Raw genomic sequence first — 17,614 nt, 5'->3', positions numbered from 1 at the left:
CAAATGTAGCATCTCCTTGCTATAGGACTAAAACGGGGATGGCTTAAAATACACACCTTTTTGATATCTTCGTGCTCATATATACTTGGTGCTAAAGCTGCAGCTAGCCTTTCATAAACATCAGGTTTAGCAGCCAGTTCTTTCAATATCTGAATCCGTTCCTCGGTAAACAACTTTTGCTCATTATCCTCATCAATTCCATGCAGACGTTTGGAGTCAGTCTTTCGATAATGGATGACATCAATATGAGTTTTATAAACAGATTTGACATTTCTGACTTTGGGGTTTACACGAATGGGAACTGCTCTGTAAATACCTATTAATAAATGTAAACATTTTATGAAGCTGACATATATTGGAGAAAAAAAAACACTTTTAAAAGTGAGGCATGAGAGAGCTATGGCTTCTGGCATATTACTAAAGACAACCTTAGTATATCAGCCCCAAGGGTATTTTGATCTTTGCATCCCAAGACTTTATGGAATTATTAATACATTAGATTCTAAACAAAATGCATGAGATTTTACATGCCACATTTACGGTTTGCATGGTTCTGTATACTGTAAGATAATTTACTAACTTCATCTATAGTTGTAAACAATTCTTATAATGCAATGTAAGACAGTACATACCGGTCACGTTGACCCTATCACCAGGCTGCACTTTATCCACCAAGTCATTGTGTCCATATAAAACAATAGTATGAGGAGTCTGTCCAGCTGGCATATCTTCAGGAGACTCTTGTAGCTTTATCTAAAATATAGTATCATAAACATTAAAAACACTTACGCGAGGCAGGACTCCAATATTATAAAACAACCTAACAGCTGCTAAACACAACATGGACTGGCTGGGTTTTCAGCAATTAATTGTATATTCAGATGGTGCTACTTTTTTCCTGTGTGGTCAAGAACGGTACAGCAGGCTGTGTATACAGTTTTACTGCAAACAGTTGCAATAGAGGTTTTAACAGGTGTCACTTTAGGGGAAACCATATGGTTTCTGCCCACGTAATTTAGAATATGATAGATGTTTGCTTGCAAACAGTTAATAAGGCCTCAGTCACTTAAAGACTTGCAGGTGAGCTTTCATTTTTAACGTGGTCTATACAAGACATACAATCTGCTGGTCTAGCCCCGAGTGCTAATAGTATTCTATACATTTTAAGTAATATGTTACATACAGAAAATCAGAAGACATACCATTTGTTTGTCTGAAAACATGGAGCGATTGTGAATGAGCGCCATGCTGTGTGTGGTGTTACAGTGTTTGCAGACGGATGGCTCTGAAATGCGGCCCCTGTCAATTTCAACTCTTGTGGTAAAGGAGCACACTTGACATTTAAAGAAAGCTTCTTGCATTTCTGGAATAATCTGTGAAGTCCTGATGACCATTCCACCAATCGTGATCAACTGATCAATATCTAAAAACAGTTTAGAAAGGGGAGCACTCCCATTAAAATTCTTTCAGTTGGTTAGAAAGTACAGAGTGATACAAAAAGTATAATTAGAAAAGGCTTAAAAAGTGAATCTTTATTTTGTCAGATACTACTTCTGTACAATGCATACACACTAAATATAAAGGAGATTTTGTAAAATCTCTCGAAGGATCCATTAGGGGACACAGACCTTGGATATATGCTGCTGTCTCTAGGAGGCTTGACACTACAGTAACCAAAAAGTCGGCTCCTCCCAGCAGGATATACCTGCCTCCAGGCCACTGAGCTAATCAGTTTTAGTCCCAGAGCAATAGGGGGAGACCGACAGGTCAAAGGAAAAAACATGAACTGTCCGAGAACGAGAAGAAGAATTAACTGGACACTCCCTCGGACAGATAACCGAATAGGAACCCTAGAAAAGGGCAGGAGCTGTGTCCCCAATGGATCCTTCGAGAAAGATTTTACTGTAAGTATAAAAAAAAAAAAAAAAAAATCTCCTGTTCTCTATCGGCTCCATGGGGGGTGGGGGGGTGGGGGGGTACACAGACCACAAAGCCGTCCCTTGGGTGGGCAGAGAAAAAAGGTCAGGCCGTCTGCTGTACCACCGCCGCCTGCAACACTTTACGGCCCAGACTAGCATCAGCAGATGAAAAAGTATGAACCTGGCAGAATCTCGAAAAAGTGTGCAAAGACGACCGGATGGCCGTTTTACAGATCTGCGAGGCCGAGGCCTTGTTTCGGAGTGCCCAGGATGCCCCCACAGAACAGGTGGAATGAGCCAAAACCCTGAAGGGTGGGATCTTCCCCTTACAGTGGTAAGCTTCCGAAATAGCACATCCACCGAGAAATGGTGGCCGTGGAAGCAGGCTGTCCCTTTCAATGACCTTCCGTAAGGACGAAAAAAGAACAGCCCTGACGAAAGGAAGAGGTGACAGAAAGATAAGTCCGAACAGCCCGTACCACATCCAATTTGTGGAGTAAGTGCTCCCTGGGATGAGAAGGAGCGGGACAAAAAGGACGGAAGGACGATGTCCTCGTCGAGATGAAAGCCGAAACGCCCTTAGGTAAGAAGGACGGATATGGCCGGAAAACAACCTTGTCCTGATGAATTATCAGGAAAGGAGAACCGCAGGAGAGAGCTGCCAGTTCAGATACTCTCCTAATGGAAGTAATGGCTATAAGAAAAGCCACCTGCCAGGATAGGAGGCGAAGGGGAACCTCCCTAAGAGGCTCAAAAGGTGCATCTTGGAGAGCACCTAGAACTAAGTCCAAGTCCCAAGGAGAGAAGGGGACCAGTAAGGAGGGGCAGCGTGTGCCACACCCTGAAGGAAGGTCCGGACATGCGAATTGGAAGCCAGGAGGACACTGAAAGAGAATGGAAAGGGCCGAAACCTGACCCTTAAGGGAGCTGAGAGCCAGCCCTTCCAACCCCGACTGCAAAAAAGGAGATGAAACAGGGAACGGAAAAGGTAACTGGAGTAAAGGTCTGAGTTTCGCACCAACGAAAGTAAGACCGCCAGGTACGGTGATACATTTTCGCAGAGGGCGGCTTGCAAGCCCTGAGCATGGTGCAAATTAATGGGAAGAGAAACCGTGGGCCCTTAGAAACGCGGTCTCAACCGCCAAGCCGTTACACGCAGCGACTGTAAATTGGGGTGGCAATGGGGACCCTGTGACAGTAGGTCTGGACGAAGTGGACGACGGAACGGAAGGTTGTCCAGAAGTCAGACCACGTCGGCGTACCATGCCCTTCGGGGCCAGTCTGGAGCCACCAGAACGGCGGGGACTCCTTCCGCCTTGAGCTTCCTCAGAACCCTGGGAAGGAGGAGGGAAGGGAACAGATTGGACAGGACAAAGCCAGACCACAGACTGACACAAACGTCGGAATTTTCCGGTTGTGTCGAAACGCGAAAAGATCCACGTCTGGGGTCCCCCAGAGGTCGCAGATCTGTGCGAACACCTCCGGAAGAAAAGACCACTCTCCGGGGTCGGCTGAGGACCGAATGAGGAAATCCGCTTCCCAGTTGAGCACTCCCAGAATGTGAATCGCCAAAATGGCCGGAACTTCGTGTTCCGCCCAGAGGAGGACTTTTGTCACCTCGGACATGGCTGCTGAGCTGCGAGTGCCGCCCTGCCGATTGATGTACGCCACAGCCGTGGAGTTGTCCGACTGGACACGGACAGGGTGGCCCTGAAGCAGGGACTCCCAATGCTTCAAACAAAGATATATCACCTCAGTTCCAGGATGTTTATGGAAAGAAGGGCTTCTTGGGGAGACCAGAGACCTTGAACCGTCTGATCCCTGAAAACACCCGTCCCCCCCCCCCCCCCCAGCCCGACAGGCTGGCATCTGTCCTGACCACCTGCCAGTGGAGGGGAAGGAACGAACGCCCCCTAAAGAAGAAGAGGGGGGCCCAGCCACCAGTGCAGAGACTGACTGGTCCGAAGAGGGAGAACAATCTTGTGATCGAGAGAGAGGAGACCTGACCCACCAGGCAAAGACCAGAGACTGGGTGGGGGAAAGAACAGACTTGTCTGTTGACCATCCACCCGAAGAGACATAAGGTCTGAAGAGTGAGGCTCACATTCTCCAGAGCCTGGGCTCTGGTGGAGGCCTTGAAGAGGAGGTTGTCCAAGTAAGGAAACACTGAGACACCCCTCGACCCTAGTAGGGCTAGGACGGGTGCCAAGACCTTGGTAAAGACCCGCTGAGCAGTGGCCAGACCGAAGGGGAGGGCCACAAATTCAAAATGCCCTTCCGAAACCGCAAAGCGGAGGTACCGCTGATGGCCAGGAAATATCGGAACGTGGAGGTAGGCATCCTTGATGTCCACCGAGGAAAGAAACTCCCCTTGATCCATAGACGCCACCACTGAGCGGAGAGATTCCATTCGGAAATGGCGGATTAGAAGGTGTTGAGACGCTTGAGATCCAAGATGGGCCGCACAGACCCGCCCTTCGTGGGAACCACGAAAGGATTGGAATAGAAACCCCAAAATCGCTCCCTGGAAGGGACCAGGACAATGACTCCCTGGATAAGAAGGGACTGAAGCGCCCCCTTAAATTCCCTCGCTAGCGAAGGGGACCGGGGGCTCGGGACAGGAAAAAAAATAAATAATCAATCCTCCGGAAGAGAAGCAAATTCGATCCGGTATCCGTTGGACACCATGTCCCTGACCCAGGAGTCTTGAATGTGCGCCGCCCAGACGTCTCGGAAAAGTAAAAGACTACCTCCCACTCGAGAAAAATTTGCGGGTGGGGGCGTCCCTTCATGCGGAAGTGGGTTTGCGGGTGCCAGACTTGGCTGCAAAAGGCTGGAACGATTATCCGATTTCCAAGAGGGGCGCGCCCAGAAGGAGGGAACCTTTTTGTCCCGCGAGGGCGCCTGCCCCAACCCATTATTGGGACCAGAAGTCCGAAAGGACCGAAAAGAAGAAGACTTCCTACAGGAAGTAGTGCAAGCCCTATTCTGAGGTAATAAGGAACTCTTGCCGCCCGTCGCCTCAGAGATGAACTCATCAAGGCGCTTGCCAAAAAGTCGGGAGCCAGCAAATGGGAGCTCGGTAAGAGACTTCTTGGAAGCTGCATCCGCGTCCAATGCCTTAAGCCACATGGAACGACAGAGGGCCACTAGGTTACCAGTGGCAAAGGCAGCACAGCGGGCTGGCTGCATGGAAGCAGAACATAGAAAGTCTCCAGCCTTGGAGAACTGGAGCGCTAGGTCAGACAGTTCCTCCAGAGGAGATCCAGAAAGAACACATTGACGGAGTTGGGAGGACCAAACTGAGAGTGCCTTCGACACCCAGGCAGAAGCAAAGGCGGGAAGCAGGGAGGAACCAGCTGCTTCGAATGCAAACTTCGCCAAGGTCTCTACATTTTCGTCTGCCGGATCCTTGAAAGCAGCCGCATCCGCCAGCGGCAGCAGCGTAGCCTTAGAGAGGTGGGAGACTGGCAACATTCCAAATATGAAGAAAGAGAGCCCTTTTCCCATAAAAAAAAAGGGGGGGGGGGGCCTCCATAAGAGAATAAGGAGGGAACAATACCCTCCAGGCAGACGCCAAAAACTAGCATAAGAGTGGGTCACAAGTAAGGGGTCTCCAGAGGTTGCAAGGGCTCATCCAGGACCTGTAGAAAGAGGGAGATATACTCACCTTGTCTAAAGAACTTACCTCATGGAGTCTTCAGTCAGCATTGTCACCTGCAGCAAGCCAAGCTCATAGCGAAGCGATCAGGGAGGTAGGGGGACCCGGACCCATGAGGTACAACCCCCAAGCACTGACTGTTGGCGAGAGGGGGGTTAACAGTACATCCAAGATGCCTGCCACCACTCGCAATGGGGAAACAGTGAACCGCAGTTCCTGAGTCCCCACCTGAAAACAGAAAGAAAAAGGATAAAAGCTGAAACTGATTAGCTCAGTGGCCTGGATGCGGGTATAACCTGCTGGGAGGAGCTGACTTTTTAGTTACCATAGTGTCAAGCCTATGACAGCAGCATATACCCAAGGTCTGTGTCCCCCAATGGAGCCGATAGAGAAATATAATATAATATAATATATATATATATATATACACATACATACATACATATACACCCCCCCCCCTATACGTATTTAGTAACAAGGAAAAGCTAACCAGTTGCACATAGGAACCAATCAGATCACTTCAATAATTTTTCAGAGGATTTTTTTTTACCCCTCAGGACTTAAATTTTTGCACTTTAGTTTTTTTTCTATTCACTTACTAAAAATCATAACACTCAATTTTCCACCTACAGACCTCTATAACGGCTTGATTTTGCAACATCAATCATTAACCACAAAATCTACGGCGAAATTTGTGGGACAAAATTGAAAACAAAAAACACGTCATTTTGTAACCTTTGGGGGCTTTCGTGTCTATGCAGTGCACTTTAAAAAAAAAAAAAAAAAAAAAAAAAAAAAAAACTATTCTGCAGGACCTTAAATAAAAATATACCCAAATTCTATAGGTTTGATTTTGTATTAATTTAAAATGGTCATCTTTTCACCCCTATAACTTAATTTTTTAAGTATATATTTTTTTAAGCATACGCCATTTGCAGTGTGGTTTAATTAACGTTATATTTTTATAGTTTGAATACTTATGCACACAGTGATACCACATTTTAAAGGAGAAAAAGGGGGGGGGGGAATTCAAACTTATTAGGGAAGGGATTAAAGTCAATCGAATAGAGGGGGGTGGGACGACGGCTGGAGCGATGGGACCCGGTAAGTATAAGTTCCCGCCCAGGGGGACTTTATAACTTCATATCTTCAACATCCCTGGGGGCAAAAACGTGAGGATAAAGATTTTAGCATATATAAGGCGTTATCAAGCATTCTATATGCTAAAATCTGTTGATCGGTTCCCTTTAATTCACATTTATTACTTTTTTTTAATTTTAAACCCCACAATCAACTTTGATCTCGATGTCTAAAAGGGTTAATGCCGGGCATCTCCACAATCAGTGATGTCCAACAGGTCTCGGCACCATGACCGATCAAAACTTTTGAAGTTGCTCATTATCTAAGGGATACTGTTTTGTTATTACAGGAACCGGATCAGACACGAGAACCGGCACAAAAACTGGGTGCTCCTGTATCCCAGCCGGACCAGGCCCATATCTAATTCATTTCATTGAGCCGACTGGAGTCAAACTGACTTCGGTCAGCAGATTTTTGCCCTGTATCCAGTTTTCTGACCGGACCCAACACTGTGGTATGCCGCAGATTTAGGTACGGTCAGAAAACCGGATACAGGTGAAAACGTGCCGACCAGAGTCGCTGTTTGACTCCAGTCGGCTCATTGAAGTGAATTAGATTTGGGCCGGGTGTGGCTGGGATACAGTTTCCACCCCCCCCAACCAGATCTGGCAGTTGCAGAGTAAAATCTTATTGTGAACCCGCCCTTACAAACTTTTTTTTTAAATGAAAGGAAAAGTTGAAATATCTGTACAATTATTGTAGCAAACATTACCTTCTGGATTCAAACTTCTCATATTTCTTGTCTTTAAGGCATTGTAAGGTCTCACTTGGATCTGATGTTCCAAGATAGAATCAGGGAAGCGCTCAAAGAAAAGCTGGTTTACTGCCATATCAAAGGTCGGAATGACTTCCTAGAATAATAATTTTATTTATATAGCACCAACAGATTTCGCAGCGCTTTACAATAATAGGGTACAAATAAAAACAAGTATCAAATAATAGTACACAACTATTTAAACAAGAGGAGCGAGGGAATGGGGTTGAGACAGGATGCATAAAGGACTAGGTTAATACAATGGTCCAGGCATACTATATAAATAATAAGGGTTACAGACTGGAGAGTGAACCAGTCGTCAGCCAATCGCTAAAGGTCTAACTGCACAGAGACTAAGGAAAGACTTATCACCATTGAAAGACACATGATGGGGGAGATTCATCAAAACCTGTGCAGGGAAGAAGAAGTTGCCCACAGCAAGCAATCAGATAGCTTCTTTAACTTTTTAGAGGCCTTTTCAAAAATGAAAGTGATCTGATTGGTTGCTATGGGCAACTGGTCAACATTTCCTGAGATTAATCTGCCTGATATTCTTAACCCCTTAAGGACTCAGCGATTTTTCCTCCTCGCCTTTTAAAATCCATAACTCCTTTAATTTTTCATCTATAGTCCCCCGTTCTGGCCACCCCTGGCTGTCGAGAGGATTGTGGGAAGAAGATGGAGGCCGGGTACTTCACCTGAAGATGCCTTGGAACAGCTGATCGTCGCTGGAGACTGCTGGATCCTTGCTCAGGTAGGGAAGCGACGGTGGGGGGGGGGGGGGGGTGTCGCCCCAACGGTAGCCCTCCAGATGTTGCCAAACTACAACTCTCAGCATGCCTAGACTGCCCAGGCATGCTGGGAGTTTTAGTTCTGTAACATCTGTCCCTTCAGATTTAGCAATTTTCATGACATTTTTGATAATCGCTGCTATACTTTGAAGCCCTCGAATTTTTTCAAAAAGCAAAAATATGTCCATTTTATGATGGCAACATAAAGTGGACATATTGTATTTGTGAATAAAAATAAAATTTATTGGGAATATCCATTTTCCTTACAAGTAGAGAGCTTTAAAGTTAGTAAAAATGCTAAACTTTCATGAAATTTGGTGATTTTTCACCAAAAAAAAAAAGGATGCAAGTAACGCCGAAAATTTACCACCAAAATAAAGCAGAATATGTCACGAAAAAACTCTCAGAATCAGAATGATAACTAAAAGCATCCCAGAGTTATTAATGTTAAAAGTGACAGTGGTCAGATGTTCAAAAAATGGCCGGGTCCTAAGTGGTAAAATGGCTGGGTCCTTAAGGGGTTAAAACAAAAAAAAAAATTCTCAACATGCTAGAACCAAAAATGACTGGTTATCACTCACTGATAAGGAAATGGGTTACTGCAGGCTAATAATACAGACCCTGATTAATAAAACTTTTCAGGGTCTTTCAAGAGTCTTAACAGGAGCTGTATACATCTATTAACAACAAGAGCACAGCAAAGCAAGTGGATTTTTAGGTAGAACCCATTATTAACTGATCAGTAGGGTGCCGACACCTGCCCTCACCCCAGTCAGCCATTCTGCACAGCTGCTTCCAGGATGTGAACAAAAGAGGCCACAGCTCCATAAAATGCGTAGTGGTGGTGCTGGGATACTGCAACTCCCATTGAAGTGAATAGAAACTGCGCAGCATTAACACAATTTCACCACTATACAGTTTACAGAGCCAAGGAATACAGCTTCCATAAGCTGTTCACATCTGGACACTGAGGCTGCGCACAATAGCTGATTGATGTGGATGCTTGCATGCCAGTTAAGCTATTGATGGCCTATCCACAGTATAGACCATCAATTGTTTTCCCTAGGGAAAAACTTTTTTGCATTTACCGTAAAATCTCTCGTAGCCTTCATTGGGGGACACAGATATTGATGGGTTTATGCTCTTGCCACTAGGGAAATAAATTTCAGCTCCTCCCTGGCAGAATATACCCACCCACTGGAAGTGAAAGTAATCAGTTGTCACAAAGCCGTAGGAGAAGCCCTGGAAAGGAATCCCAGATAAAAAACACCGGAGCCAGAAAAGAATTTCCGGACAAGAAATGAAGAAATGGGTGCTGTGTCCCCCAATGAAGGCTATGAGAAAGTTTACAGTGAGCGCAAAACAAAAAAAAAATCCTTTTCTCAGTCGCTCTTCATTGGGGGACACATTGATGGGACGTACCAAAAGCAGTCCCTGGGGTGGGAAAGCACTACCAACAGAGGAAAGGGGGATCAGTCCGGAGACTGAACCCCAGGCTGCTGTAAGCCTCACAGGCAAGACCCTGGGCCAAAAGGCAACCTAAGCCTGGAACTGAGGGTCCAGCAGTGCCCACCGTCCATGGAGATGGACTAGGACGCCGGGAAGGGACCTTTCTAGGAGAGACTCTAAACCAATAGGCCACATAGAGACAAGAAAGGGCGTTACGGAGACCCGATGGGCCGTAACCAATGTGGAAGGAGGTAGCAAACTAACTCCAAGAAGCGCAAAACCAGACAGGAGGAGAGCCTGGCTGGCAAACAAAAAACGAAAATATGACAACATACGGAGCACCAACCAAAACCAGAGACCAAGGCAAGAAAACGCCAGGGAAAGCTGTGGACACCTGAGTCGAAGGCGAGCATAGTCAAGGTGAAGACCAGAAACTGTTGGAAAAGAGGAAGAGATGTGAAAACAGTCCTCTAGACAGGCACAGTGCAGACTATCGAAGACCTGAAAAAAAAACAAAAAAACCCCCACAACAGTAGGCTCCAAAAATCACTGTCCCAGAGCACAGTGATAACACCTAGGGGGAAAAGCAGGCTTAGAGGATGACCGAGCCTGAACGGCGGGAAAGAAAACAGATCCACCGCCAAAGGGCAAAACCCGGCAGACCGGATAGCCCACCATCCCTCGGAGCACACGTACCCCGAAGGAGACTGAAAGTAAAGTAGGAGGTTCTATACCTGTAGGAAGAGCACCCCCAACATCTGCGAAATGCTCCAGGAGACTATGTCGAGACAAGGGTGGCACAGAAAGCCCACCCGCAAATGGGATTGCGGAGAAGTCCGGGCATGCCCGAGACCGCAACCATCACTAAGTTAGCCTGAAGAAGCAGGAGAGCCGACTTAGAAAGAAAGGCACGCCACAGCAGTCTAGAAAAGTGCCCAGTACAAAGAGACTAACCGGTCTCGGACCCCAGAGTGCTCCGAAGTAACATCCTGTCAGGACAGGAACTGAGGGGAAAGCAAAAAGAAAAATCAACCGGGGCTCCCAGGTTCTGGGCACAGGATGGTTTCTCCAAAAAGACAGTTGCACCAGTGTAGCACAACTGACACTGTCAAAGGGAAGGAGGAACACACCCTTCCCAGGGAGAGTGCACAAAGGAAGGAGGAGAGCAATGGCAGGACCCAAACAACAGACTGTGGCTAGACCATCTGTCACTGGTCCAAAGAAATGCATAAACCCCTCCCAAAGAGGAGAGTGCCTTGGCTGAATGAGCAGCAGAGACCACCAAGAAAACAGGAGGGGAGCTGTTAAATATAACTGGAACACTAAAATATAAGCCCGTCTGACAATGGAGAAAGAGAGTTCTTGTTTGTATATAAATAAAAAAAATAAAAATGTATTCTATTATAATCTTCTTGACATCATTGCAGAGATTACATAAAACAAAAAATCTTCACGTAAAGTAAGTCCTTAGCATTAGTAAATGTCCATAAATCTTGTCTCACCAGCTGGGATTTCTTCTTAAGTACTCCATCCAGTGTGATGGATCCATTTTGAAATGTGCTTTTAAGATGGCCGCCTCTGTTAGCATCCTCTAGCTGTCATCCTCCTTCAGGCTGGCTTGACCGTGCCTTCCTTAGCTCCTTCAGCCTTGAAGTCCCAAACTTATATACCATAACTATGGGTGCGTTTATTATAATTGAAGTGTGTCCTTTATATATGTGGGCGTGTTTATCCCAAGTGATCCTGTGTCTACAGTCCACAAATATACAAATATGGTTTATTAAAAGTATATATTTAACTTGTGGGTGTATACATTATGTCATGGCTACATTGTTATCCGATTGGATCCTACTAGCTCTACAAATATGGTACTTCTCTGAAGTCTCGACGTGACTATTCGCCTGATACATATATACTGAAATAGTATATAGTGTGTCATGTTGTCTATCTATAGACATGAGATCCTTGACATGAAAACTGGTGAGCACGTGGATAACCTTGGATATTATTTGACATTGAAAAATGCATGTCAGGCTGGGCAGTAAGCCCACAAGCATAGCCGGCGGAAAGCTCTTCTGATTGTTCGCAGAACAAAACAAAATAAATAAAATAAATAAAATAAAAAACACATGGGCCCAGCCAGCTACCCCACCCACGTAGGGGAGAAAGATGGCATCATCTCGGCAGAAGAAAGCACTCAGCGGAACAGTTCCCCTGGTGGAGTAAAAAACAAGGGGTGGTGGGGATGAAACTCAGGAACTGACCGTGTCAAACTCCCTGATCCCCAAACCCCCCGTGGAAGTGGGAATGCAAAAGTGGCCAGGTACTGTAGGAGCAGGGAAATGCCGTCCCTACGGTACTGGGTAGAGATGAGCGAACTTACAGTAAATTCGATTTGTCACGAACTTCTCGGCTCAGCAGTTGATAACTTATCCTGCATAAATTAGTTCAGCCTTCAGGTGCTCCGGTGGGCTGGAAAAGGTGGATACATTCCTAGGAAAGAGTCTCCTAGGACTGTATCCACCTTTTCCAGCCCACTGGAGCACCTGAAAGCTGAAATAATTTATGCAGGAAAAGTCATCAACTGCCGAGCCGAGAAGTTCGTGACGAATCGAATTTACTGTAAGTTCGCTCATCTCTAGTACTGGGTGGTCAAAGCTCCCAGGAACCCTGCAAAAGCAAATCAAGGCATGGAGGAGCCATTAGAGTCCCCAAAGGGAACTGAAACCTGAATACTGGAGCTGGGCAAGACGTGACTACAAATGCAAAGAAGAAGCCCACGCAGCAAGAAGCGTTGGGAGGAACACCCCCGTCAGCCATCCTGGTCATTGTCTAAGGCAACAGAGCAGGTGCCTGAGCCACCCTGCACAGGAGCCCAGGAATACACCTGGAGGCATGGGGGGGGGGATACATCCCACCGAAAAGGAAGGGTGGAGTTCTCAACTGTGCAGAGTGTCCAAAGCCTATGCAGGGACACCGACAAGGGTACCGTACGATAGTAGTGGGGTACCAAGAATGCAGCCACAATGTCCAGCAGTACGGAAAACAGGCTCAGCATCCAACGGTGTGTCACACCAATGCCCTTAGCAGACCAACACCACCTCCAGAAAGGGGAACAGAGTGCAGTTGTTGATGCGGAGGAAAATGCTGCACCCCATCTCTCAATGGTGCAACACACCAGCACTGTGGTCCCAGACGAAAGAGATAAAGGACGCATGCGGAACAGCAAACATGCTTATAGTGTCCGGCTTACAGGTATAAATGAGCAATGAATCCAGAAGGTCATTCGTCTGGAACTGCACATTTTAAAGTGAGTCACCGGACTTCAGCGGCAGGAATGGAGAAGGTGACCTGGAGGATTAGAAAACCCAAGCAGACACAGTCTAGCTAAATGGCAGAGACCATTAACATAGTGAAGTCTTGCATTCAGAACCCCACACTGAAAAGTGGGTTACCAGCCATCAAGCTGTGAGAATCAGGCATGTGGAGAGTGACCTGGGAAAGTAGGGGACCCTGCAAACCACTATGTGGTGCATTGTATAAGGCCCATGGAGCAACATTGGGTCACTCACTCGGAACCACAGCATGGCAGTGTGTTATCTGAACTTCTGCCAAGGTCTGGGCAATGTACAGGTGATCCGACGTAGTAGTAAACCATGCAGACAACCGCCTCGTTGGCTGGAATAGGATACTTTAACGCACAGGGTCACTCCTTTGAATTCTAGGAGACCATCCAGACGAATTTCTGGCATCGGACCTGTGTACCGTCCGGAACCCTTGGGCAGATTCCTCCCACCAGAGACATAAGGGAAACCCCAGCCATGCACACAGCAGCCCAGAGATGGGAGACCGATTGCGGCGGAAGACAACAGTCTAGCTTAATGAATACACCTCCAAGTGCTGGCGAAAAGGGGACAACAGGCAGATAGGTGAGAACTGTGCCCCTTTGATGCATGTGTGAGGGGCGGGGAGGCCTAGGAGCCATGGACAGAATCTCCACCCCACTGGGAGATCAGGGGAGATACAGCCATGTGAGAAATGACAGGTGGTGGAGGGAACCACGCAGACCACCGTCTGGCTTACTTGTATGGGTCCACAATATATAACGGGTCATTCCTCCAGACATCTAAAACTAGCAGTGGGGTACCGGAATGCCAGCCGCGGATGCGGCCGCTATGAGATTGTGCACACACCAGAGAAACCCTTCCCCAATGGATGACAGGCAGAGGAGGAACCACTGCTCCGGATGCCCGGTACCCTTTTGGAAGAAAAACCGCATGGCGGGCTTCCTAGGCACAGGGGCGTGGTAACAGGCAATAGGGGAAAAGGGAGCATAATGCCATGGAAATGAGAGACACACATACCCTCCCTCTCCCACTATCCCGCTCTGCAAAGGAGGGGGCAGGGGACAGGCAGCTCAGCCGCTGGCACCTGTGAGGTGAAAGGAAGGCAAAGGCATCTCCCCCCAGCCACAATGGCCACTGGCAGGGAAGAAAACAAAACCCCTGGTCCCGCTCTGAAGGAAAAGGGGGCAGAGCTAAGCTCTGAGTCCTCGGCCAGCCAGCAGTGGAAGAGAGCAGCCAATCCCAGCTGCTCTTGGGGAAATAGAAGGCACGATATGTGGGCATCTGCTGCGGAAGTAGCCGGCACTGGGGAGAACAGGGTGCCCAGCTGCCTTACAGGAGCAGCGAGCAACATACTGTAGCAGAAAGTACAGGGAGCCGCCCCGAAGTACGGCGGTTGCCCTGAGATAGACAGCCGTCATAAACTTCCAACTAGAGACAAGCGAGACTACTGGTGGGAATCCCGATCCCATGTAAGATCGGGACCATGGCCCCTTAAGTCCCCCGTTGAGGACCGGCTATCCTCACAGGGAAAATATTAACCCCTCAAGTCCTGCCAGAGGCCCTGCCAAAAGCGGTGTGGGGGGAGAGAAGAGAAACATACTCACCCTTCATCTTCATATACTCACCTAGATGGCTTCAGCAAGCTTATGGCCATGCTGATTCATGCCAGGCTAAGAATGGGCAAGTAAGGGACCAGGACCCAGGGTACAACCTCTAGGCGCTGTCCGTTGGCGATAGCAGGTTGACCGCCCATACTGTTATGTTCCGTGCCCCTTTGTCTATGGGGGAAGTAGCACCATGCTCCTGAACCCCCACCTGAAAAAGGGAAACAAAATGAAGCCTATACTAGGGGAAGAAAAAATAAAAAAAAATACAGGTCTGGGGAGCTCCCAGACCTGTGTCTTGCCGCCTACTGACACTGGTTACCTACCAGGGAGGAGCTGACTTCTTCCTTGTGTCAGCACCTCCTAGTAGCAAGAGCATATACCCATCAGTATCTGTGTGCCCCAATGTGACCGAGGGAAGAAAAAATAAAAATAATAAAAACCTAGAACAAAACTAAGTAGGTAACATTTATTGAATGCATGATTACCTGTGGATAGCAAACTAGTTGCCTATATAAATCTTGGTCAAACGTTCTTAGATGCTCACAGTCGACATTTAGGAACGGGTTCCCAACCACATTGATCTAAACATATCAAAAACAAAACCAGGGATTAGGGGTAAAGTAGAATAATATTATGAATGTTTAAAATTGCATAGAGTTAATACCAATGGAAATGCTGATGGAAATCAGTTTTTTCCCTTACCTCTTCAAGACGCTGCATGTAAATAGGTTCATTCAAATCCAATCCAACATTTTCCTCCTCTTTGGCAGATGGATCAATAAATCGCTGGATAAAACGCTACAGGAAATTGAAAAGGTCTGTGATAAAACATTTGTAAAAACTCTGTATGAGCATTGTAATGCAGTCTAAAACATTATCACCCAACAGATAGGCAATACATGCTGGAATGGAGTGAATGCAGTTGTCAGTACCCCATCTACTGCCAGTACAGGGTGCCCTGGTCCCCCAGCCACAAGACCACAGCTAGGAGTTTAACCTCTTAAGGACCCATGATGTACCGGTACATCATGAGTCCGCTCCCGTTGTATAACGCGTGGCCCCAAGTCATAGCGGGTCGGGCCCGGCCTCTAACAATGACCAGGGCCTGTGGCTAATAGCGCGGCACTGATTGGGGTGCCGCGCGCTATTAACCCTTTAGACGCAGCATTCAAAGTTGATTGCCGGGTCTAAAGTGAAACTAAACTAATGCCGGTTAGCTCAGGGGGCTGTTTGGGATGCCGCGATTTCGAACAGCTGTAGGACACGAGGAGGGTCCACTTACCTGCCTCCTGGTGTCCGATCGCCAAATGACTGCTCAGTGCCTGAGATCCAGGCATGAGCAGTCAAGTGGCAGAATCATCGATCAATGGTTTCCTAAGAGAAACAATTGATCAATGTAAAAGATTGGTGTGTGCAGTGTTATAACCCCCTATGGAAGCTATAACATTGCAAAAAAAAAAAAAAAGTTAATCATTTAACCCCTTTCCTAATAAAAGTATGAATCTCCCCCTTTTTCCATAAAAAAAAAAAAAAAAACAGTGTAAATAAAAACAAAAATTCAAACATGTGGTATCGCCGCGTGCGGAAATGTACGAATTATAAAAATATATAATTACACCACACGTTCAATGGCGTACGCGCAAAAAAAATCCAAAGTCAAAAATAGCGTTTTTTTGGTCACTTTTTATATCATGAAAAAAATAAATAAAAAGCGATCAGTAAGTCCGATCAATACAAAAATGGTACCACTAAACAAGATCACGGCACAAAAAATGAGCCCTCATACCGCCCCCAAACGCAGAAAAATAAAAAGAGTTATAGGGGTCAGAAGATGACAATTTAACGTATAAATTTTCCTGCATGTAGTTATGATTTTTTTTCAGAAGACAATATGCAACCTATATAAGTAGGGTATCATTTTAACCCCTTAAGGACACGGCCATTTCTGTCACTTTAAGCATTAATAACTCTGGGATGCTTTTACCTTTCATTCTAATTCCAAGATTGTTTTTTCGTGACATTTTACTATATGTTAGTAGTACTTGCATCGTTTCTTGGTGAAAAATGCAAAAGTAACATGAAAAAAATAGAAAATTTTGAATCTTTTTTAACTTTGAAGCTCTCTGCTTGTAAGGAAAATAGACATTCCAAATAAATGATATATTGATTCACATATACAATATGTCTACATTATGTTTGCATCATAACGTTGACATGTTTTTACTTTTGGGAAACATCAGAGGGCTTCAAAGTTCAGCAGCAATTTTCAGATTTTTCACAACATTTTCTAAAATCTGAATTTTTTCAGGGACCAGTTCAGTTTTGAAGTGGATTTGAAGGGCCTTCATATTAGAAATAACCCACAAATGACCCCATTATAAAAACTGCACCCCTCAAAGTATTCAAAAAGGACATTCAGTAAGTGTGTTAACCCTTTAGGTGTTTCACAGTAATAGCAGCAAAGTGAAGGAGAAAATTCTAAATCTTCATTTTTTACACTCACATGTTCTTGTAGATCCAGTTTTTACATTTTTTGCAAGGGGTAATAGGAGAAAGTTCCCCAAAATTTGTAACCCAATTTCTCTCGAGTAAGGAAATATCTCATGTGTGTATGTCAAGTGTTCGGTGGGCGCAGTAGTGGGCTCAGAAGGGAAGGAGGAACAATGGGATTTTGTAGAGTGAATCTTGAGGAAATTGTTTTTGGCGAACATGTCACATTTAGGAAGCCCCTATGGTGCCAGAACAGCAGAAAACCCCCCACATGGCATACAATTTTGGAAACTACACCCCTCAAGGCACGTAACAAGGGGTCCAGTGAGGCTAAACACCCAACAGGTGTTTGACAACATTTTGTAAAAGTCGGATGTGTAAATGAAAAATAAAAATTTCACTTAAGTGCAGTTTTTTTTCCCAAATTTACCATTTTTACAAAAGGCAATGGGAGAA

At 46.0% G+C, this 17,614-nt stretch overlaps 1 protein-coding gene across 2 annotated transcripts in view; it reads right to left on the bottom strand.

Annotated features, from left to right (window-relative positions):
* MCM4 (minichromosome maintenance complex component 4) overlaps positions 1–17,614 on the bottom strand; it is a 35,587-nt gene that overhangs the window by 6,914 nt on the left and 11,059 nt on the right. For both annotated transcript variants that reach the window (XM_056518545.1, XM_056518546.1), the window contains exons 6-11: positions 15,371–15,466; positions 15,154–15,249; positions 7,433–7,571; positions 1,203–1,423; positions 633–753; positions 57–316 (exon numbers count right to left, since the gene is read on the bottom strand). In XM_056518545.1, coding sequence (XP_056374520.1) covers positions 57–316; positions 633–753; positions 1,203–1,423; positions 7,433–7,571; positions 15,154–15,249; positions 15,371–15,466 — 933 coding nt within the window. The remainder of the gene's footprint in view (positions 1–56; positions 317–632; positions 754–1,202; positions 1,424–7,432; positions 7,572–15,153; positions 15,250–15,370; positions 15,467–17,614) is intronic.

The sequence above is a fragment of the Hyla sarda genome, chromosome 5 (genome assembly GCF_029499605.1).
Source record: "Hyla sarda isolate aHylSar1 chromosome 5, aHylSar1.hap1, whole genome shotgun sequence".
In the NCBI taxonomy this organism is placed as follows: Eukaryota; Metazoa; Chordata; class Amphibia; order Anura; family Hylidae; genus Hyla; species Hyla sarda.
The sequence above is the reverse complement of the archived record's forward strand: the minus strand, read 5'-3'. Positions and strand labels throughout refer to the sequence as shown.